This window comes from Pelophylax lessonae (assembly GCF_965119305.1).
Source record: "Pelophylax lessonae genome assembly, chromosome: 3".
NCBI lineage: Eukaryota > Metazoa > Chordata > Amphibia > Anura > Ranidae > Pelophylax > Pelophylax lessonae.
Genome location: NC_138770.1, coordinates 3,739,235 through 3,762,223, shown reverse-complemented (window position 1 = coordinate 3,762,223; position 22,989 = coordinate 3,739,235). Strand labels below are relative to the sequence as shown.

General features: G+C 45.2%; 4 protein-coding genes across 4 annotated transcripts in view; 2 read left to right on the top strand and 2 right to left on the bottom strand.

Annotated features, from left to right (window-relative positions):
* Positions 1 to 22,989, bottom strand: part of LOC309549117 (uncharacterized protein) — a 4,285,597-nt gene that overhangs the window by 1,122,057 nt on the left and 3,140,551 nt on the right. The window contains 2 exon segments of the mRNA XM_082249155.1: positions 18,824 to 18,958; positions 19,159 to 19,272. Of these exon segments, the coding sequence (XP_082105281.1) occupies positions 18,824 to 18,958; positions 19,159 to 19,272 (249 nt within the window).
* The window catches only part of LOC309549120 (uncharacterized protein), a gene marked incomplete at its 3' end in the record, with an annotated part of 1,495,124 nt that overhangs the window by 986,343 nt on the left and 485,792 nt on the right, over positions 1 to 22,989 (top strand). The gene's annotated exons all lie outside the window — the stretch shown is intronic.
* The window catches only part of LOC309549128 (gastrula zinc finger protein XlCGF53.1-like), a 437,528-nt gene that overhangs the window by 281,787 nt on the left and 132,752 nt on the right, over positions 1 to 22,989 (top strand). The gene's annotated exons all lie outside the window — the stretch shown is intronic.
* LOC309548697 (uncharacterized protein) overlaps positions 1 to 22,989 on the bottom strand; it is a 371,895-nt gene that overhangs the window by 302,224 nt on the left and 46,682 nt on the right. The window lies entirely within an intron of this gene.

Below are 22,989 nucleotides of genomic sequence, written 5' to 3'. Positions count from 1 at the left end.
TTTTCCGCTGCCGGTGCCAACTCCCGAAACCTGTCCCACTGAAAGCGAGACAAGGTGTCAACTAGGGTGTTCTCAACCCCTGGAATGTGTACAGCATAGAGAAAAACATTTCATTGAAGGCAACGCAATACCAACTGCCGAAGCAGCCGAACCACCGGATTGGAGGACGCAGAGGAGCAGTTAATAACCTGGATCACTGCCAGATTATCGCAGTGCAAACGGACTTTCAAATCTCGGAAGGAGTCGCCCCAAATCCCCAGAGTGAGCACCACTGGAAATAGTTCCAGAAGCACCATGTTCCGTAGGAGCCCCACCGATGACCACGACGCAGACCAAGGAGCCGCGCTCCAACGACCCTGATGAAAGACCCCGTAACCCGTGGAACCGGAAGCGTCCGTGTAAAGTGCCAGATCAAAATTGCTGACTGGCCCTGACATCCATAAGGACCTACCATTATAGTCAACCAAGAAACTGTGCCACAGTCGCAGGTCCTCCCTATGGTCCTTGTTGAGGCGGATAAAATGCGTGGGGAAAGTTGCCCCCGCCGTGGCCGCCGACAGCCTCCTGCAGAAAACCCGAACCATGGGCAAAATACGACATGTTCAACTTGCCCAACAATGACTGTAGGCTGCAAAGCTGAATTTTTCGTAGTCCCAATATTCCTCGAATCTCTGCTTTCAGAGCCGCAAGCCTGTCTTCAAGCAAGCGACATTCCATGGCATCAGAATCCACCACAATACCTAGAAAGCTACGCCTCATTGTCGGGCCCTCCGTTTTGCCTGGCGCCAAAGGAATTCCGAACTGAACCGCGACGTGCTGCAAAGTGGCAAGAAGTGTGGCACACACCTTGGAAGCAGGTGGGCCCACCCACAAGTAATCCAAGTAATGAATGATGGAATTCACCCCAGAGACATCCTGTACCACCCACTCCACAAAAGATCTGAATGTCTCGAACAACGCAAACGATATGGAACAGCCCATGGGGAGACAGCGATCAACATAATAATTCCCCTGCCACCGGCAACCCAACAGGTGAAAACTGTCCGGGTGTACAGGAAGAAGCGGAAATGCAGCTTCAATGTCAGATTTTGTCATGAGCGCCCGCCGCCCATAACGCCTCACCCAGAACACTGCCGCATCAAACGACGTGTACGACACTGTGCACGCCTCTGAATCGATTGCGTCATTCACCGACCCCCCTTTAGGGAAGGAGAGATGGTGAATGAGGCAAAATTTGCCGACCTCCTTTTTGGGCACAACACCCAATGGGAAATTACCAAATTTGACAATGGAGGGGAGGGAAAGGGGCCGCTCATACGACCCAGTGCTACCTCCTTTACTTTTTCTGAAACCACCTCAGGATGCTGCAGCGCTGAACGCAAGTTCCGTGCAGGAGGAGGTATGTTAGCCAGGGCACAAGGGATACGAAATCCCTCAGAAAACCCAACCCCCAGCAGCTGAGCAGCTGCTTCATTGGGGTATCTATTTAGAAAAGGCCGCATCTTTTCCACCCTCACCGGTGTCATCCCTCCTGTGAGCAGACTCTCCGGAACGGCCTTTTCCTTGCTTGAAGCAGCGGGACAAGGGATTGGACCCTCCACAACCTAAGCACTCATGCTTGTAGCGGCAGGAGCCCCCAAATTTACAGGCACCCTCATTGTACTGCCAACAGCAACCCCGCCGCTTTGTGGCCGACTGCCTAGGGGTAAAGGAACTGCCGCCCCCCCCCTGGAAAAAACAGATTTGGGGCCCTCGCCAATAACATAAGCTGCATCCAGAGGCTAATTTCCTTGTGGTCCCACCTCAAGGACGGTCGTATGGCTTTTCTCTGCCAGAACTGCTCATCATACTGCAGACACGCCGAACTACCATAAACCCTGTAAGCCTCGCCTATGGCATCCAAGTAGCAGAAAAGAGCCGAACAATGTTCGGGGTTCCACTCTCCAATGATGTTAGCTAGAATCGCAAATGCTTGCAACCAATTACCGAAAGTGCGAGGGATCAACCGATAACGCCGTTTTTCTTCATCTTCCTTCCTGTGCTCTTCCGGCTTGATCCTTTCCAGATTAAATTTCTCCAACGGCAACAGAGTGAAGATTTCCACATACTCACCCTTGACAATCTTTTCCCTGGCCCCAAGCCGTGCCCGACTGTTGCCCCCCTCAAAAGTAGACGGGACCCAGGCCGCCGCTGGCGAACCACTAACAACCCCTTTTGTGTCAAAACGCCCCACCAGCTCCCACAAGCCTGAGAGCGAAGCACCCAACGCCTTGTCGGACCCCAAGGAGGCGGTAGCCCCGCCACCTGAATAGCTGATCCTGCATCGGGACCCCGTGACAACGGTTCACGTCCCCCCTATACCCAACAAGTCACGCAAAACCATACATACAGATACAGAAGAAGCATCACACTCACCAGGCTGCCCAGGGGTGGTCCCGCCAGCCATTGTTCTGGATTCCCCTGCTGCTGGGCCACTGGAAGTCGCCCCATCCTCCGAACCAGACAGCTCACTCTCAGACCGATCCATCGGCGGTGGAGATAAAGCTGCGGGGGGGAACTGCAGGGTGCCAACTCCTGGAAGCCCGTGTGCTGTGTGGCCGTCCTGGGGGTCCTCGCACACCAGCCCTGCTTCCTGACGTCCTTTGGTCCTGGCAGCACGCCCTGAGCACCCACTGTGATGCTCCCTGTGTCGCTCCTCCATGCCGTCCTGCGCCCAGTGGATAGTGGAGGTGGGGGGGGGCTTCCGGCCGTGGCACGAGGTGGCCTGGCAGCCGCAGATGTATGAAGCCCACGCAGAGACTCCCCCCGGACAGGAGCATCATCAAGGGAGTAGTCCGCTCTGTGTCCTGACTGAGGCCCAGAGGGGTGGGGGGAGGCCAAAGCCCACCTCCTCGCCCCGCCCCCTGAGCTCCGCCGCTGCCGAGGATTCCTCCCAGCAGCTCCACCAGCCAAACCACGCTTTGCCAGCGGGCCTGGAGGGTGGGGGGCCTGGACCTCCGAGACGTGTGACATCCCGCCCCCCGCCGCCGAACCTGCGCTGGTTTCGCCCAGCACCGCCACCGCCTGGGACTGTAACCACTCAGCCACATGCAGAGTGGTAGCGGCGCAGAGCTGAGACAGCAGCCCATCCAGCTCGACCATCCTGAAAGGTAATTGGGAGCAGTAGCCAGCCACATGGGGATGAAAAGCCCTGGCAAATGGGAGGCAGCCTACCTGAAGCTGCTCCTAACAGGAAAGTGAACTTTTTGGCGTCCGGAAGGACCTACCTCTTCCTGTCCTGACACACAAAAACCCTCCCCCTGCTTTAACTGTTAACCAAAACTGCAGCTCCCCCCACATTAACACCACAGCTCTCCCTGACTAATTTTAACCCCTTCACTTCCCTATTCCCATGGTCATGACGGCCCTGCGCTATTCTTGCTCCAGGGCTTGCTTACCAGGCACTTCGGGGGCCAAAATTAAAAAAAAAAAAAAACCAGCGTGGGTTCTCCCCTAAAATCCATACCAGACCCATTATCCCAGCATGCAGCCTGGCAGGTCAGGAAAGTGGGAGGGATGAGTGAGGCCCCCCCCCCTCCTTAACAATACCAGGCCACATGTGCTCAACATGGGGGGGTGGTGCTTAAGGGAAGCTCTGCCTCCCCACCCCAAAGCTCCTTGTCTCCATGTTGATGGGGACAAGGGCCTCTTCCCCACAACCATGGCCTGTGCTTGTGGGGGTCTGCAGGCAGTGAGCTTGTTGTAATCTAAAAGCCCCTTTTACCAAGGGGGCCCCCAGACCCTGCTCCCCCCATTTGAATGAGTATCGGGACCATAGTACCATGTTATTTTTTTTATGAGAGTCCCAACATCCTATCTCTTCAGAGAAATGGGAAACTACAGATGGTCACAAGGAACCACTTTCATATATGTGGACTTTAAGGGCACAGCATGAGACAGATAACAACTACATGGATTTATCCTAAAATAACATTTATTGATTTATCTAAAACCAGATCTCAATAAAATGACAAAACTGGCCCCAAACTGAGCTCAGCTCGTACACAGGAGATCAATGTCTCCTACTAATTTCACTCATGTACATCATACATATATAAGGATAAGTTGGTATATATTATAAGGTTCGTGTAGGTATAGATATTTCCTCTCTTCACTTAGATGTAACATTTAGTGACGACCATGTACTTTATTACTGAATTTATCTTATTACTATTATAACTATCTCCTTACTATATGGATTTTTTTGTGTTAGCTTTTTTTGTATACATGTCTGCATCATATTTGTTACTGATGTCAACATTTGTATCAATTACTGTATGTATAATAAATGACTACTTTAAGATTCTATTTTTGTATATCTTAGTTGCTGACCTGCCTCATTTAAAGTCCCATGACCTCTGTTTTCTGTTTGCATTAACCATTAGGGATGGAGGCACGTCACTGTGTTTGCTTCGGATCATATTCCTCTATCTTCGTCTGTTCGCTGGTCAACGCGTTTCACACAAGGCTTCTTCAGGACTATGAAGATGTACAGACAGTTTTCTCTTAAAATGAACAGACTCAATATTAGTGTTTCATAAACATAGAACATAATCTGTATTTATGTACATCATAATAAATACAAACATGACTTACTAGCACACGGCCTTCCTTCCAACCCCCAACAAATTATCCCTGGCCTAGAGCGGACACAGGGGGGAAAAACCAGACCAAAATGTGTTGTGTATATAAGTATCTGTCCTGGTGATCCTAGGTACAAGATAAAATATACAGTATCTCACAAAAGTGAGTACACCCCTCACATTTTTTGTAAATATTTTATTCTATCTTTTCATGTGACAACACTGAAGAAATGACACTTTGCTACAATGTAAAGTAGTGAGTGTACAGCTTGTATAACAGTGTAAATTTACTGTCCCTCAAAATAACTCAACACACAGCCATTAATGTCTAAACCACTGGCAACAAAAGTGAGTACACCCTTAAGTGGCAATGTCCAAATTAGGCCCAATTAGCCATTTTCCCTCCCCGGTGTCATGTGACTCGTTAGTGTTACAAGGTCTCATGTGTGAATGGGGAGCAGGTGTGTTACATTTGGTGTTATCGCTCTCACTCTCTCATGCTGGTCACTGGAAGTTCGACATGGCACCTCATGGCAAAGAACTCTCTGAGGATCTGAAAAAAATGAATTGTTGCTCTACAAAAAGATGGCCTAGGCCAGTGATGGCGAACCTTGGCACCCCAGATGTTTTGTAAATACATTTCCCATGATGCTCCTGCACTCTGCAGTGTAGTTGAGCATCATGGAAAATGTAGTTCCAAAACATCTGGGGTGCCAAGGTTTGCCATCACTGGCCTAGGCTATAAGAAGATTGCCAAGACATTGAATCTGAGCTGCAGCACGGTAGCCAAGACCATACAGTGGTTTAACAGGAGAGGTTCCACTCAGAACAGGCCTCGCCATGATCAGCATCATATGCAGTGGTTGTCTTTGGGAAATAGATGTATGAGTGCTGCCAGCATTGCTGCAGAGGTTGAAGGGGTGGGGGGTCAGCCTGTCAGTGCTCAGACCATACGCCGCACACTGCATCAAATTGGTCTGCATGGCTGTCATCCCAGAAGGAAGCCACTTCTAAAGATGATGCACAAGAAAGCCCACAAACAGTTTGCTGAAGACAAGCAGACTAAGGACATTGATTACTGGAAACATGTCCTGTGGTCTGATGAGACCAAGATAAACGTAATTGGTTCAGATGGTGTCAAGCATGTGTGGCGGCAACCAGGTGAGGAGTACAAAGACAAGTGTGTCTTGCCTACAGTCAAGCATGGTGGTGGGAGTGTCAGGGTCTGGGGCTGCATTAGTGCTGCCAGCACTGGGGAGCAACAGTTCATTGATGGAACCATGAATGCCAACATGTACTCCACATACTGAAGCAGAGCATGATCCCCTCCCTTTAGGGACTGGTCCGCAGGCTAGTAGTATTCATACATGATAACGACCCCAAACACACCTCCAAGACGACCACTGCCTTGAAGCTGAGGATAAAGGTGATGGACTGGCCAAGCATGTCTCCAGACCTAAACCCTATTGAGCATCTGTGGGGCATCCTCAAATGGAAGGTGGAGGAGCGCAAGGTCTCTAACATCCACCAGCTCCGTGATGTCATCATGGAGGAGTGGAAGAGCACTCCAGTGGCAACCTGTGAAGCTCTGGTGAACTCCATGCCCAAAGAGGGTTAAGGCAGTGCTGCAAAATAATGGTGGCCACACAAAATATTGACACCCTGGGCCTAATTTGAACATTTTAATTTAGGGGTAAACTCACTTTTGTTGCCAGTGGTTTAGACATTAATGGCTGTGTGTTGAGTTATTTTGAGGGGACAGCAAATTGACACTGTTATACAAGCTGTACACTCACTACTTTACATTGTAGCAAAGTGTAATTTTTTCAGTGTTGTCACATGAAAAGATACAATAAAATATTTACAGAAATGTGAGGGGTGTACTTACTTTTGTGAGATACTGTATATAAATGTATATCTATATACTGTATATGTACACACATACAGTATACACAAATGTTTTGCCTTTTATCTCTATTTTACACTGAACGGGTTGCTCTACAAGGCGATCGTTTACATACACAGCGCTTTTGCAGCACTTTTTAGGTGCAGTGCACTTTTTTTTAAGGACACGCGACTCAAAAACTGCTTCAAAAAGCATTTTGAGGCGCTTCCCATTCATTTCAATAGAGAGGGGAGTTTTTGAGGAGCTTTTTTAGCACTCCAAACAAGCTCCAAAGATGCTGCTTGCAGGATTTTTTTTCACTGCCTCATCAGCACCCTCAGGGTGAAAGCATTGATTGATTTTAATGGGAATGAGAATGGAAGAGAAAAGGAAGTAAGTCTGTCTGAGGATTTACCACCAGCCGTTCCCAGGAGTCAGCACTTTGTGTCTGGAATATGCAGATAGGGGAGCCAAGGAGACCATATTATGTGGAAGAGGGGTTGTTTGTATCGGAAGACACAAAGTATTCTTTCATTTAGCATTATCCATGTGAGCTTACACTTCGTTAAGGCGATGTCTATATCTGGGCTTTTCCAGGCGGTCCCAATAGCAATTTTGCCCACCAAGAACATGATGTATATTAAGGAAGAAAGGAAAGGTCCATGGTGCCGCACATCCATGGAGTCCTATGGTGGTATGAGAGAGACAACCTCAGCCTGGGCTCCTGCCAGGCCATGCTCCCAACACATTTTACTCCACCCCCCAGAGCTTAGTCATGGGGAAGAACATGAAGTATATTAGGGTCCATGTGTGTCCCGGGACATTTTTGACTGGTTTATTCAGTAGGGTAAAATATGAAATAGTTATGTAACCAGGTTGGTAGGCGACTAATAAGGATGGAGGGAAGGGAAAGGAATGAGACAAGGAGGGGGTAAGTCTACCAAACACTGGATGTGGGGATTAATACCAAAGACCAAAAATGGATAAAAAAAAGGATAATACATGTTTATTGATTATAACAAACAACAATATATATCAAATCATATAAATAATACAATATCTGTTTAAAGAACATCTTGTGGATCTACGCGTTTCGCTCAACAGAGCTTCCTCAGGATCCAAGAGTATATTCTTATCAGATAAATCCATATAAAATCACAATATCTAAAACAAACAATAATAACAAATCAATATACATAGTATATAAAAAGAAATAAAAAAAATGTTTTAAAATTATAAATAAAAAAAATAAATAAATATATAAATTATTAGGAAAAGAAAAAAAAAAGGAAAAAAAAAAAAAGGGGTGTGTGAGTCAGCAGACTAAATAGGACCATCGGGGGGGGGGGGATTCCAAAAAATTGGAAGGCGGAGAGGAGGATCACAAAGTAAAAGCCATTGAAACATGTCCTTACCCTTTTAGTAAAAAATCAAATCAAAAACACTGGAATACTCAGAGCGGCATCACATGTGTACATATAAAGGGAAAAGGGTATAATACACTGTATTACGGACACTCCGTTGCTCTCGTCAGCGTTCGGGAACTTCCGCGTTCGGGAACTTCGGGAGGCGGAAGTTCCCGAACGCTGACGAGAGCAACGGAGTGTCCGTAATACAGTGGAGAGGAGCGGAGTTAGGCGAGCGAGGTAGTCTGAGTGTCCGGGGAGTAGCGGCAGTGTCCCGATCCAGGATTCATCTCCGGGGACGTTTAGGCACTGGTGAGCTATTGGCCGCACAGCTTCTGGTCATCACCACTCGTTTACATGCCTAATTTTGTACTGAACATGTGAGTTTAATGTGAGGGGGATGGGGCTTGTTTGTTACAATAAAGAGTTTTAGAATTACTGCCCTATGAGCGTTTTCCCTTTATATGTACACATGTGATGCCGCTCTGAGTATTCCAGTCATCTTTGAGCCATTCCCGAGTGAGATCCTTCTGAACACCTGCTAGTGTTAAGTATCCGGTGGAGCGATCCGGGATTCATACTGTCATTATAAAGGCTCATTGTTTGCAGGCATTTGGTGAGTGTTGACTACCTAAGGGGTCACGAGGTGTGGTGGAAGTTTGTCATCCATATTTGCTTCACTTCATGGTGACGGGTCATCCCTTTGGATTTGTCAGATGGACTCTTACACAGACTGCTAGTGCATCTTTCTCACCTGATTGTTGAATTTGCACATATTGTATATGTATGCATTTAATTTTAAGCGCTGCTTATGTGGTACTTCCTTGTCTTAGACTTTGAGGCTATTCACATCCTTTTATCTATCTGTATATATCAAGGCAGCTGCTAGATATTGCTAATTTACTGTATTTATACAGTTTAGCACGTCCACATCCTCCTACCAGCGCAGGGTGATAGAGATATTGGGCTTTGGTTTTATATTCTCTTTCTTTGGTTTTACATCATTAGGGTAATACTTCCATCTTTGGTAATATTGAATGTCATACCTGAAAAAAAAAAAGCGTACCCTCATCCAAAAGAGGAGCACTTTAGGACAAGTCCACCATATGTGTAGAAACGTCTCCATCTGGCCACACCCCCTGAAGCAGGAGGCCAACGAGCCCAGGTGATGACACCAATTTCTATTATACTTAGCGCCATCAAATGGCCAAATGTACATTTTTAGTTTTAAATGAATGGTTGGTTTAACCACTTAAGCTCCGGAATTTTTTACCCCCTTCGTGACCAGAGCATTTTTTTGCCATTCACCACTGCACTACTTTAACTGGTAATTGCGCGGTCATGCAACACTGTACACAAATTACATTTATATCATTTTTTTCACACAAATAAAGCTTTTTTGTGGCCTTTGATAACTGGGTTTATTTTTTATTATATAAACAAAAAAATCAAACATTTTTGAAAAAAAAACAATATTTCTATTATAAAATATATCCAATAAAAAAAAATATTCAAATGTCTGCATAAGTTTAGGTCCAACTGTATTCTGCTACATGATTTTTGGTAAAAAAAAAATCCCATGAAGTGTATATTAATTGGTTTGAGTGAAAGTTATAGTCTACAAACTATGGTGGAATTTACGCAGCTTTGAGGTTATACTGGTAATGGCGGTGATCAGCAACTTAGAGTGGGACTGTAATAGTGTGGTGGATAATTTGGCGCTAGCTGACATTCACTGGGAGGGGCATTAACTGACATCACCAGTGACACCAATACAGAGATCAATGATACTATACACTGTCACTGTACTAATGACACTGACTGGGAACTGACACTGACATCACCAGTGACTCCAATACAGAGATCAGTGATAATACTATACACTGTCACTGTACTAATAACACTGACTGGGAACTGACCCTGACATCACCAGTGACACCAATACAGAGATCAGTGATAATACTATACACTGTCACTGTACTAATGACACTGACTGGGAACTGACACTGACATTACCAGTGACACCAATACAGAAATCAGTGATAATACTATACACTGTCACTGTACTAATGACACTGACTGGGAACTGACACTGACATTACCAGTGACACCAATACAGAAATCAGTGATAATACTATACACGGTCACTGTACTAATGACACTGACTGGGAACTAACACTGATATCACCAGTGACACCAATACAGAGATCAGTGATAATACTAAACACTGACACTGGCTGGGAACTGACACTGACATCACTAGTGACACCATTACAGAGATCAATGATAATACTATACACTGTCACTGTACTAATGACACTGACTAGGGACTGACACTGACATCACCAGTGACACCAATACAGAGATCAGTAATAATACTATACACTGTCACTGTACTAATGACACCAGCTGGGAAGGGGTTAACATCTAGGGGCACTCAAAGGGTTAACTGTGTGCCTAACAATGTGTAGTGTGTGTAATCTGCGCTTCTTTCACTAACCACCCTTGTTTATTTTCCCTGATTTACAGAAAATTCATTGGACGAATGTGACAAACATTCATTCAGCTGTTAAAAATTCTGGCTGTATTTTATTTAACACAGTGATTTCCTATGATCGCCAGCTCCATCTAGTGGACATATTACGGTATTTTTCCTAAAATACCTCCATCAGTAAAAATAGTGAAATAAAGCATTATGGCCACTAGATGGAGCCTATGATCATTTGAAATAAAATATTGCCAAAACTTGTCACAGCTGGGCGAATGTTGGTCACACTCATTCAACTATTTTTGTATTTTTTAATAGACCTCTAAATGTTTCTGAAAGCTCACACCACAAAATGTACTCAGCCAATGAAAGGTAATGACTCTGTGACAGACCTAACCAGGACAGAGGCTTTTGGAGAGGACTAGGAGCGAGCCTCTTACCCACTGACTATGGGCCCTGGCATTTAAGGGAACACCACTCTTTGGAAGGTGTATGCCTGGGGGATCCGTGGAGTGGTCTTGTTTCTGATTCAAGTTTATGTCTCCCCAAAACACACAGACTCCGGGAACTGGAGGTTTCATATCCATATTTGGGGCCTCTATGCCTCAAACCAGCAATGACTGTAGATGTTATGTAATCAGCTCAAACCACTGAGGTCCCCTGCTATAACATGTTTATGGTAAGTAGATCTCTCCCATTGTTCTATTGTCTCTGTCTGTCTGCTAGTATTTTCCCCTCCACCTAGGCTGGTTTAAGTGACCAGTTAATTAGCTCATGTTAAGTATATCACTGTAAGTTATCAGTTGCTAGAGGGGGAGCGTAGTTCATGTTGGCTGTTCCTTAGTTATGTTAATTATATTCTTGTTTACAGTTTGTATTGTTAGGGTAATATGATCAGGAGGAGATGTCCTCCTGTACGGTATGATGTATGTGTCTGAGCTTTAATAAACAGTCATTCCTTTGGATTTTACCTCACATCTTGTCTGTGTACCATGTTTGGGGTAAAAGGAGCTGGTATTATCTCTCAGTCTGCTCAGAATGGTTTGGAGGGCAGGAAGCACCTAGTCGGGGTGCCAAGCGGTTCCATCACAGACTTCATTTTTATTTTTCTCCTGCTATCAATGGCCAACACGGGACAACACTTCATCCATGTCTTTGGTGATCTCTGATCTCCTTATGAAGTGTATCTTACATGATGAAGATCAGCCATGGAGTATATCTGAGGTGTATATCAGGGTGTGCTTCTTCCCCACATGTCCACCAACATTCATATAGAAGACATTTCCCGCACTCAAGGCACTAATACACCTCAAGGGTTGTGTGGGATCCCTGATGTACAGAAAGACAGGACTTCAGTGAGGAATAATTCCCTCACTCAGGACAAGAATACGGCTTCTCCCCCATGTGAGTTCTCTGATGATTGCAAAGATGAGACTTCTGTGAAAAGCATTTCCCACACTCAGGACAGGAATATGGCTTTTCCCCCGTGTGAGATCTCTGATGTTTGTAAAGAGCGGACTTGTCTGAAAAACATTTTCCACACTCAGGACAGGAATACGGCTTCTTCCCTGTATGAGTTCTCTGATGATTGCAAAGATCAGAATTCTGCAAAAAACATTTTCCACACTCAGGACAGGAATATGGCTTTTCCCGCGTGTGAGATCTCTTATGTCTGGACAGAGTGGACTTATCTGAAAAACATTTCCTGCACTCAGGACAGGAATACGGCTTCTCCCCCGTGTGAGATCTCTGATGTGTGTTAAGATGGGGCTTCTGTGAAAAACATTTCCCACACTCAGGACAGGAATACGGCTTCTCCCCCGTGTGAGATCTCTGATGTGTAATAAGGTTTTCTTTTCGTACAAAACCTTTCCCACACTCAGGACAGGAATACGGCTTCTCGCCTGTATGAGACCTCTGATGTGTAATAAGGTTTTTTTTTTTGTACAAAACCTTTCCCACATTCAGGACAGGAATACGGCTTCTCGCCTGTATGAGATCTCTGATGAGTAATAAGTTTATCTTTTCGTACAAAACCTTTCTCACACTCAGGACAGGAATACGGCTTCTCCCCTGTATGAGACCTCTGATGTGTAACAAGGTTTGATTTTTGTACAAAACATTTCCCACAATCTGAACAGGAAAATGGTTTCAGCCCCTTGTGCAGTTGCTGATGTCTGTGAAGATGGGAATTGTGTGAAAAGCATTTCCCACACTCAGGACAGCAATATGGCTTCTCCCCCGTGTGAAATCTCTGATGAATGACAAAATAACTTTTTGTTGGAAAACATTTCCCACACTCAAAACAGGAATAAGTGTTTTCATCCATGTGAGATTTCTGATGTCTGGCAAGACTGGACATCTGTGAAAAACATTTCTCACACTCAGGACAGGAATACGGCTTCTCCCCTGTGTGAGATCTCTGATGTGTGATAAAATGGGACTTTCTTGACAAACATTTCCCGCACTCATCACAGGAATATGGCTTCTCCCCTGTGTGTAATCTCCAATGTGGGTAAAGATTGGACTTGTCTGAAAAACATTTCCCACACTCAGGACAGGAATATGGCTTCTCACCTGTGCAAGAACTTTTGTGCACATCAAGATTGCATTTAAAATGGAAACTCTTTCCGCACTCAGTACAGGAAAACCTCTTATCTGTTAGAAGGATGGCACTGTCCCTCACAGTCTGAGGTTCCTCAGGATAGGATGAATACGATGGTCCGGCACCATCCCTCACAGTCTGAGGTTCTTCAGGATAAGAGGAATACGATGGTCCGGCACCATCCCTCACAGTCTGAGGTTCTTCAGGATAAGAGGAATACGATGGTCCGGCACTGTCCCTCACAGTCTGTGGTTCCTCAGGATAAGAGCAATACGATGGTCCGGCACCGTCCCTCACAGTCTGAGGATCCTCAGGATAAGAGGAATACGATGGTCCAGCACCGTCCCTCACGGTCTGAGGTTCCTCAGGATAAGAGGAATACGATGGTCCGGCACTGTCCCTCACAGTCTGAGGTTCCTCAGGATAAGAGGAATACGATGGTCTGGCACCGTCCCTCACAGTCTGAGGTTCCTCAGGATAAGAGGAATACGATGGTCCGGCACTGTCCCTCACAGTCTGTGGTTCCTCAGGATAAGAGCAATACGATGGTCCGGCACTGTCCCTCACTGTCTGAGGTTCCTCAGGATAAGAGGAATACGATGGTCCTGCACTGTCCCTCACAGTCTGAGGTTCCTCAGGATAAGAGGAATACGATGGTCTGGCACCGTCCCTTACAGTCTGAGGTTCCGCAAGATAAGAGGGATACAATGGTCCGGCACCATCCCTCACAGTCTGAGGTTCCTCAGGATAAGAGGAATGCGATGGTCCATCTACACTGTGTGGTGCCGGATGGACATTTGAGGTAGTCGGGTTTTCTCCTGGACTATACTGTGTGATGTCCTCATCTTCTACTTTACAGTCTGGAGACAAAGTGAGACAATCCTCTGAGGTTTTCCTCATCTCCCGTCCATCTACTAAAATAGAAATAAAAAGGTTATTACTAGACAACAGCAGATTGGTTCCCGTAAACCAGGACTCCGTCCACATCAGACAGCTTTGTCTCTGAGGATCTTACAATTCCCCCCTCAAAGTTACTAGTAAATTGGTCCTCTGATCTCCTACCAGTTCATTTCTTTATTCATGGACTTTAGTCAGAGAGTGAGGAAACAACGAGAACTGTCTTTTATAGGAGTGACAGTGATGAGGGGATTATAGGATGAGTGTGCCCTCCCCCTCTATCACTCATTGCCATCTTCCCAACACAAGAAGTCTTGCACTTCCTTATTTAGTCCATGATTTAGTCATGAATAACAGCGGGGCTGAGCCCCACCAGAGGTCAGTGAGTGAGGATGGGGGGAGAACAACCAAGATGAAGTCTGGACTGATCCTGAAGACCACCATCATTGAGTTACTGACTCCTCCCTCATTGTCACTTTCTGTTTAAGGTTCCAAAGTCTGAGGATGTTATCACATTATTATCAATATGTAAATGTCTGTCCTCCGATCAAATCATCAGATATAAAATGTCCAGCTGGTAGAACAGTAGAACATGGGTGCAAAATAAGTAAAGCCTATGTAATGTACAACTTATTATAAAGGATACAAAAGTCAGGACTATGCAGTATCAGAATTATGCACAACATAGAGTATATAGTGCAGGGGTCAGGAGTATGTAATGTACAACATCGAGTATGTAGTGCAGGGATCAGGAGTATGTAATGTACAACATCGAGTATATAGTGCAGGGATCAGGAGTATGTAACGTACAATATAAATTATACAGTGTAAGGGTCAGGACTCATAATATTGGTATTCAGTAATCAGTGGAAGCTTAAATGTTTACATGAGACAAGCTGCAGAGACATCAGAACAAGTAAATCTGGGAAAATTGCGGTCAGAGATCTTGCTAGACCTGGGCACTCTAGACCAATCAGAGAGCAGTATGGGTGGAGGAATGTATTTAGTGTTAATGACCCACCTGCGCTGATCTCTGTAGGAGTGTCCTCCTCTATAAATGTCCTCGTTATTCCATCCTCCTCCATCCTCTCTTCTTCTTTTGCTTTAACCTCAACTTTTATATTGATCAGATCTTCACCCTAAAGAAAATGAGAGAAAAATCATCTGTAAAATATAAGCTCACATAAAATAATCCACACATCATCTCCACAAGTCCATGTTCTAGATACTCCATCGCACCAACCTTGTAACAGTGAGGGATGGTGTGATCTTTCTGTGTGGAGTCCCGGGAATACAGAGGACGGGGACATCTCTCTGGTGGGTTCCTGGTATTAGGTGGCTCCATCATATCCTTGTGTCCTTCTGAAACCTCCTCCATCACTCCATACTCCTCATCCTCCTCTTTATACTCTTCTTTAACATCAATATTATCACCCCAGAGGTTTCCACTCTGAATATATAATAAAACATTCATTGTAACAAACATGCTGTGTATAAATTATAACTACTAATAATTGTCAATCATCTACCTGAGTACACTGCCGGGGTATAAGATTAATACTTCTAAGATCGAGGATCTTTCTATCAACATTCCTCCCACAACTCTGGGCACCTTACAATCCGCTTACTCGTATCACTAGTGTACCTGTTCCCTCAAATACCTCGTTATTCATGTGACACCTTCTCCTCATTATACTAAGCTAACCTTCCTTCTTTATTTCAAGACATCCATTTATCCCTGAAACAATGGGATGCTTACTGTATAATATCTCCTGGCTAGGTACGGTAAATTACCTCAAAATGTGGTTCCTCCCCAAACTGCTGGACCTATTGGAGACTCTACCAGTCCAAGTCCCTCTTTCTCGGCTGAAATTGCTGCAAAGTACCTTTGTTACATTTATATGTCACCATAAGTCCCATCGCATAGCACAATCCACTTTGCTTTGGCTGAGATCTAGGGGCGGTCTGGGAGCACCTGACCTGTTAACCTCTTCCCATCCGGGCCAATTCTGGCATTTCTCTCCTACATGTAAAAATCATCATTTATTTGCTAAAAAATTACTCAGAACCCCCAAACATTAAAATATATATATATATATATTTTCAGCAAAGACCCTAGAGAATAAAATGGCGGTCACAGCAATTTTTCAAAACACAATATCTTTGGAAAAAATACACTTTATTAAAGTTTAATGCAAACAAAAAAAATACCATAGATAATGCAACCTATTGTAAAATATATAACATGATGTTACGCTGAGTAGTCAGATATCAAACACATGTGTCATGCTTAAGAATTGCACACATTCGTGGAATGGCGCAAAACTATGATATTTAAAAATCTCCATAGGTGACGCTTTAAAATGTTTACAGGTTGCCTATTTAGAGTTACAGAGGAGGTATAGTGCTAGAATTATTGCTCTCACTCTAATGTTTGCAGCGATGTCTCATATGTGTGGTCCGAACATCGTACATATATATGCGGGTGCAGCCTACGTATGCGTTTGCTTTTGCGTGCGAGCACGAGGGGACAGGAGTGCTTTAAAAACTTTTTTTAAATTATTATTAGATTTTTTTAATTTTACACCAACTCTAACTTTTCCTGGATCACTTTTATTCCTATTACTAGAAATGTACACATCCCTTGTAATAGGAATAAGGCGTGATAGATCCTCTTTATGGACCCCTGATATCTCCTCTACCCGAAAAAGCATGAGATAAAAAAAACATTGATCTCTGCTTTCCAGGATAAAAAACTGGCAGTGTTTACATCTGCCAGCACCGAAAGTGACATCATGATGTTGCTTTCGGGCTCCCAGGAGCATAGAGATGGCCGGGGACCATCCAGTCCATGGCCAGCTCTATGGTATTCCATCGCTGGATCTGTTTTCTGGTTCCCCGATCACACAAGAGAGCCAAGAGAGGCACTGGAGGGCAGCAGCAGGGGTAGAGGACATCCCCTCCCGCTGCCTGTCAAATCAATCAAGCGGCTCATGAGCTGCTAGGGTGGCTTTTACAAGATAGGGAATCGCTGGCTGAAAAGAAAGATATCTGGATGACACCTGCAACTGCACCCATCATCCAGATATCACCACTTTAAGTCCAGGACATGTTATGATGGCCTTCTGATGGGAAATGGTTAAATTATTATTATGCCTCCCACCTCCACACTTTCATGTCCTGGTCTGTCCATCACCCACCCAGTCGCTGGTCTGAAATAGAATTTGGGCTTATCTACCCCACTCACCTTTGCCCTTTATTATGGTCAGCTGACTCCACCATGTCCTCTCCACTGAAACAATCCTCCTCCTCTATGCTATTTATGTTGTCCATATGGAAAAAAATGTTGCACACGGTATTTTCTTTCTTCACCATGTTCTCTCCTGCTTACCTTTTATATAATCCTTCAATCCCAGACTCCCTGTCCTATGGAAGGATCCTGCCCTCGGCCGAAGCCAATAGATTTCAGTTGCGTCATTTTAAACAAACATATATACTGAGCGCTGAGGGCACAGATCATAGATGGATTCATGGGAAGACCAGGACAAACCTATGCAGCTGTCAAAATAGACTTTGGATAGTGCAAGATACAGGCATACACAAAACAAAAGACCACGCTAGGTGCCCCCAGTGGTCACTAGAAGGAGAATTAGCTGCAGGACTGTGAAAACAACAGCCAGGACTATTAAGGGTAAAAGTCTCACAACAGTTTATTACCCACAATGTGGTGAATAAGAATAGTCAAGTTAATGAAAAAGTCAACAATACCACTGCAAAAGGTCCCTGGGCATTAATGGAAGGGCTGATAGAGGGACGCCAATCCAAAAGCCCTGGGAAATACAATACTGCCACTTGGGGAACCAGACGGAGCGCAACAATGGGCTAGGGTGACATCATGGTTGGCCAGTGGGCGGGAGCAGGAAGAACCAGAGGAAGCCTCAGGGTCCCAGCATGGAACACAAGCTTGGACAGTTGCCGTGATGACATGTTTCGCACCCATGCACTTTATCAAGTCATGATAGATCATGCTATAATATCTATATACCCTCTTCATGGCGTAATACCTATATACCCTCTTCATGCTTGTGACGGACCCCGTACTCAAGAAAAGTATGTACGCCGTATAAGCTTTCCTTGCCTGGTACCAGTACGATCCAAGATCCCTTAGCCCACCCAGTCACGTGTCAAGACATCAGTGTAGGGTGGTAAGAAGCATAAGACTGTTTATTCAAACACAGGCACAAAGAGTTATACACTCTGGGACAATCCCCCCTCCCCTTTAGTAGCTAATCCACATACACATATACATCCCATAATAGGTTGATCCCAAGGCAGACAGAAACAATAGAACGATGGGATACAGGCACTTAACAACAACAAACCCCACCCCACCCCACTTCAAACTATCTAGCAATGGTCTATTAGATAAACTCCTACAAGCAGCCTGAAAATGTCAAACCAATATATCATAATATATTTCTTGAGGGATATTGTTCATAAATATTATGGTCCTAAGTGAAAGAGCCCCCTTCATTCTTTCAACACAAACCACACATATAGAACCAAGGATAATCGGGGGAACAAGAAATGCTGAGTCCAGTGTGGTTGTACTGTGAGTCTGGTTAGTGCAGACCCAACTGGGTTTCTCCGTCACCCCATGCCCCTAATAGACACAGGGTGACTTACACATAGGAGGGGCCGGGGGAGCCGGGCAAGGAGTTTCCTGACCTCTCTAAGGTAATCTGGGTTCCACAAGCCCCCCGCCCAAAGTAACTCCCATCACAATGCTTTAATATCTATATACCCTATTCATGCTGTTTGTGTTGTTTGCGTAATTCAAACCATTAACTATTGTCCTCTTTATTTTTGGGAAATTCAATAAAAATAAAATAACAAAAAAGAATTCCCAGCACCACTCACCTCTCCTGTCAGCAGCTCCATCATCTTCTTGGTGACTTCTAGAATCTTCTGCATGTTATGTCTCTCAGGTTTTAGGGAGTCACATGGAGGCACTGTGATGGTCATATGATCACCTGACTTCAGAAGAGGAAATCTCTGTATTGGAGAATTATTAGGAATATCATGTTAGAATCTCAGAATCCTCCTCACCTCTCCGGTCAGGTCTGTGTTTTATTAATAGAGATAAGAGTGATGTCATGTGACCTCCCAGAATCCTCCTCACCTCTCCGGTCAGCTCTGTGATTTATTATTGGAGATAAGAGTGATGTCATGTGACCTCCCAGAATCCTCCTCACCTCTCCGGTCAGCAGGTAGATGATCTCCAGGGTGAGGTTTAGTATCTTCTCAGTCATGTGACTCCGGTCCTCCTCCATCCTCATTGGTGCCGTCATTTGTTCTATACAGGTCTCCTTGTAGACGGATAACTTTGGGAAATGAAAGTAAGAATTATTTGGATGGTATTGGTCACACAATAATAGGATGTGGATGTGAGGGGGGTAATAGAGGTGTTGCTGTACATTCAAGAACAACTACCTGCATGGGACATTTATCATTATACAGGATTTATATAGCGCCAACAATTTGTGCAACGCTTTACAACATAAAAGCAGACAGTACAGTTACAATACAATTTAATACAGGAGGAATCAGAGGGTCCTGCTCTTTAGAGCTTACAATCTAGGAGGAAGGGTCAAGTGATACAAAAAGGTAATAACTGTGGGGGATGGGCTGATGGCTGATGGAGAAAATAAAAGTACAGTTGTTAGGTGTGGGCACAATAGGCTCCTTTGAAGAGATCATCAAAAGCCAAACAGAGAAGGAGATAGGGAGTTCCATAGGATAGGAGAGGCTTGGGAGAAGTCCCGGAGGCGAGCATGGGAGGAGGTGACAAGGGAGCTAGAGAGCAGGAGATCCTGGGAGAAACAAAGAGAACCATTTGCTTGGTTTTGTGAGACTAGGTTAGTGATGTAGCTGGGGGCCGAGTTGTGGATGGCTTTGTAAGTTATTGTTAGTATTTTGAATTTAATTTGTTGGGTGAGTGGCAGCCAATGGAGGGATTGGCAGAGAGGGGTAGCAGACGCTGAGCGGTTTGTAAGGTGGATGAGTCTTGTAATAGCATTCATACTAAAAGGGGGATAACCTATGTAAGGGAAAGCCAAATGAAGAGAGAGATGCAGTATTCGAGGCAACGAGGGAGTAGATTAGGAGCTTTGTGGTGTCATTGGTTAGGAAGGGCGTATTTTGGAGATGTTGTGGAGGTTGAAGCGCTAAGCTGTGGACAGTGAATGGATATGGAGCAGAAAAGATAATTCAGAGTACAGAATTACACCTAGAACCTTGGCATGCGGGATGGGTTGATAGTTGTGCCGTCCATTTTGACAGAGAAATCAGGGGAAGAGGCATGTGGAGGAGGAAATATTATGAGCTCAGTTTTGGATAGACAGAGTTTGAGGAAGTGGTGTGACATCCAGGCTGATATGTCTGTTAGTAAATTAGTGATACGTTAGGAGGCTGATGGAGTGAGCTGAAGGGTAGAGAGATAGATTTGGGTGTAGTCAGCTTAGAAATGGTATTAAAAGCCATGGGAGGCAATCAATTGACCCAGGGAGGAGGTGTAGACTGAGAATAGGAGAGGTGCAAGAACAGAACCTTGGGGAACACCGACAGAGTAAGGAAGAGGAGAAGAGGGAGTCGAATTGTAGGTGAAACTGAAGGTGCAGTGTGATAGGTTGGAAGAGAACCAGCGAAGAGTACAGTCACAGAGACCAAAGGAGTGTAGTTTTTTGAAGAGGAGGGGTGGTCCACTGTATCAAAGGCAGCAGAGAGGTCCAGGATTAGGAGTACAGAAAAGTTTCCATTGGTTTTAGCTGTTCTCTGTAAGGAGAGCAGTTTCTGTGGAGTGTTGAGAGCGAAATCCAGACAGAAGGGGATCGCAAAATTGTTCTCAATCAAATGGTCACACAGTCAGTTTTAGACCAGGCTTTCAAGGAGTCTGGAGGAAAAGGGGAATGAAGGAGGCGAGCATGGGGTCCAGAGAGGGCTTTTTAAGGATGAAGGTGACTAGTGCATGTTTTAGAGAGTTGGGGAAGGTGCCGGAAGAGAGGGAGAGATTTAGGATGTGGGTTAGAGAGTGTAGAATAAATCCAGAGGGTGACTGTAGCACTTGTGCGGGAGCAGGGTCCAGGGGGCAGGTGGGAGTTAGAAAAAATTTAGCAGCCTCATCAATAGTTGCAGGATTGAATGGGGGAGGTAATGATTGGACATGGGGTGTTAAGTGGGGGATGTATCTGTACATTGGAGATCTCTTCATGAATTGAATCAATCTTATTGTTGAAGTGATTGGTGATCTCCTGGGCAGTGAGTGAGTTGGAGAGTGGAGGCAGAGGAGGACGAAGAAGAGAGTTGAAGGTAGAGAAGCGCTGTCTGCTTGGCAGTGAAGAGGCAAGAGTAGCATTTTCGGAGGGCAGATTTATATTGGTTGAAGTCATTCTGGGACTTAAGACCCTTACACACGTAGCGATTGTCGGCCGTAAATATTCGGCCGCCGAACGATCGGCGGATTGTTGGCTTGTTAGTATGATGCTTCCGACAACCGACTGCGACTTTTCGGCCGAACAGAATCGGGTGTGCAGGCTATAAATTTTTTGTTGGCCGTCACCAGAACGGCCGATTGTTTGCCAGTCAGTACAGAATTCGGCCGATTAACAGCAGATGAGCAAGACTGGGCATGCTCAGAGAAGAAAAAACACACGGAAAGTTAACCATCACATGACATCACTTCTGCAGTCGGCTGTTGTTGGCCGACAAAATTCGTGTGCAGTCTTTAGCACTTTTCAACCGACAGGACAGCACCGGACAAAAGACGGCCGATCGTTCGGCCGACATTCGGTACGTGTGTACGGGGCTTATGTCTTACGCCACAGGTGCTTAAGAGTGCAGCTATGTTTTCTGAAACTTCTGGTGTCATCTATTTTCCTAGGTTGTAGGGGTAAGGGCTTGATTCTGTGTGTAGTGAGGAGGGACCAGCTTGTCTAGGGAAGATGACATAGAACTGTTATAGACAGAAGTGGCTAGGTTAGGGCAGGACAGGGGGTGAGATTTTGTATAGAGGTGATCAGTAGCAGAGTTGTGAAATGTTGTGGTGTTGAAGGTTTTTACGGGTAACTGTAAGGCGGTTGGGGAGAGTGAAGGTAGAAGCCAGGGAGAGAGCAAAACTAATAAGGTGGTGATCAGAGAGTAGGAGAGGATTGTTGGATGGGATGCATAGATAGGAGAATACAAGGTCAAGGGTGTTACCATCGGACTGGGCAGGAGCCTGTATCCATTGCTTTAGGTCAAAAGAGGAGGCTAGACTGAGAACTTTAGAAGTAGCTGTAGTATTAGCATTAACGGGGTGAAGTCGCCAAAAATTATAGTGGGGATTTCAGAAAAGAGAAATGGAAGAAAAGAGACAAATACAATGTGCCTCTGAAGAGGAGAGTGTCAGTAGGGTAGGTGGGTGAAGTACCTGTTAGGAGCTGCGTAGGTCTGGAAGAGTGAGTCCAGAGAAGGCCATCATGGGGGAGAGAAGCAGGAGAAGCAGTGTCGGATTCATGAAGCCAGGTTTAGGTAATGGCAAATAAGTTAAAGGAATTCATGATAAAGAGGTCATGGAGGGAGGTGAGTTTGTCACAGACAGAGCCGGCATTCCAGAGGGCTCAGGAGAAGGGGAGATTGGTTTTGGGAAGAAGAGTAATGGAAAACAAGTTTTGTGAATTGCGGCTGCTGCCAGAAGGTTTAGGGTGATGGGAGCATTGGACACAGTTATATGATAGAGGCCCAGGGTTTGGGGATAAATCTCCAGAGGTTAGAAGAACTGAGTGAGGTAGTGCCATTTATATGAAGGGACATGTCCCAGTGTCCTGGATGTTTTATCAGCATGTGGGTATAGAATTAGGAGGAGATGGTGAGTGCAGTAATAGGGAGAGGACAGAAGGGAGGGTGATATATAGAAGGTGTGGGGTGGAGAAGAGGGGTGAAGGAAAGAGAGTATAAGGAGAGAGGACACAACTACCAGAAGGAGTGGTAGGGAGCGCATGTTACAGAGTGGAAGGAGAGCTGAATAGAGGGACAGGATCACCTGCAGC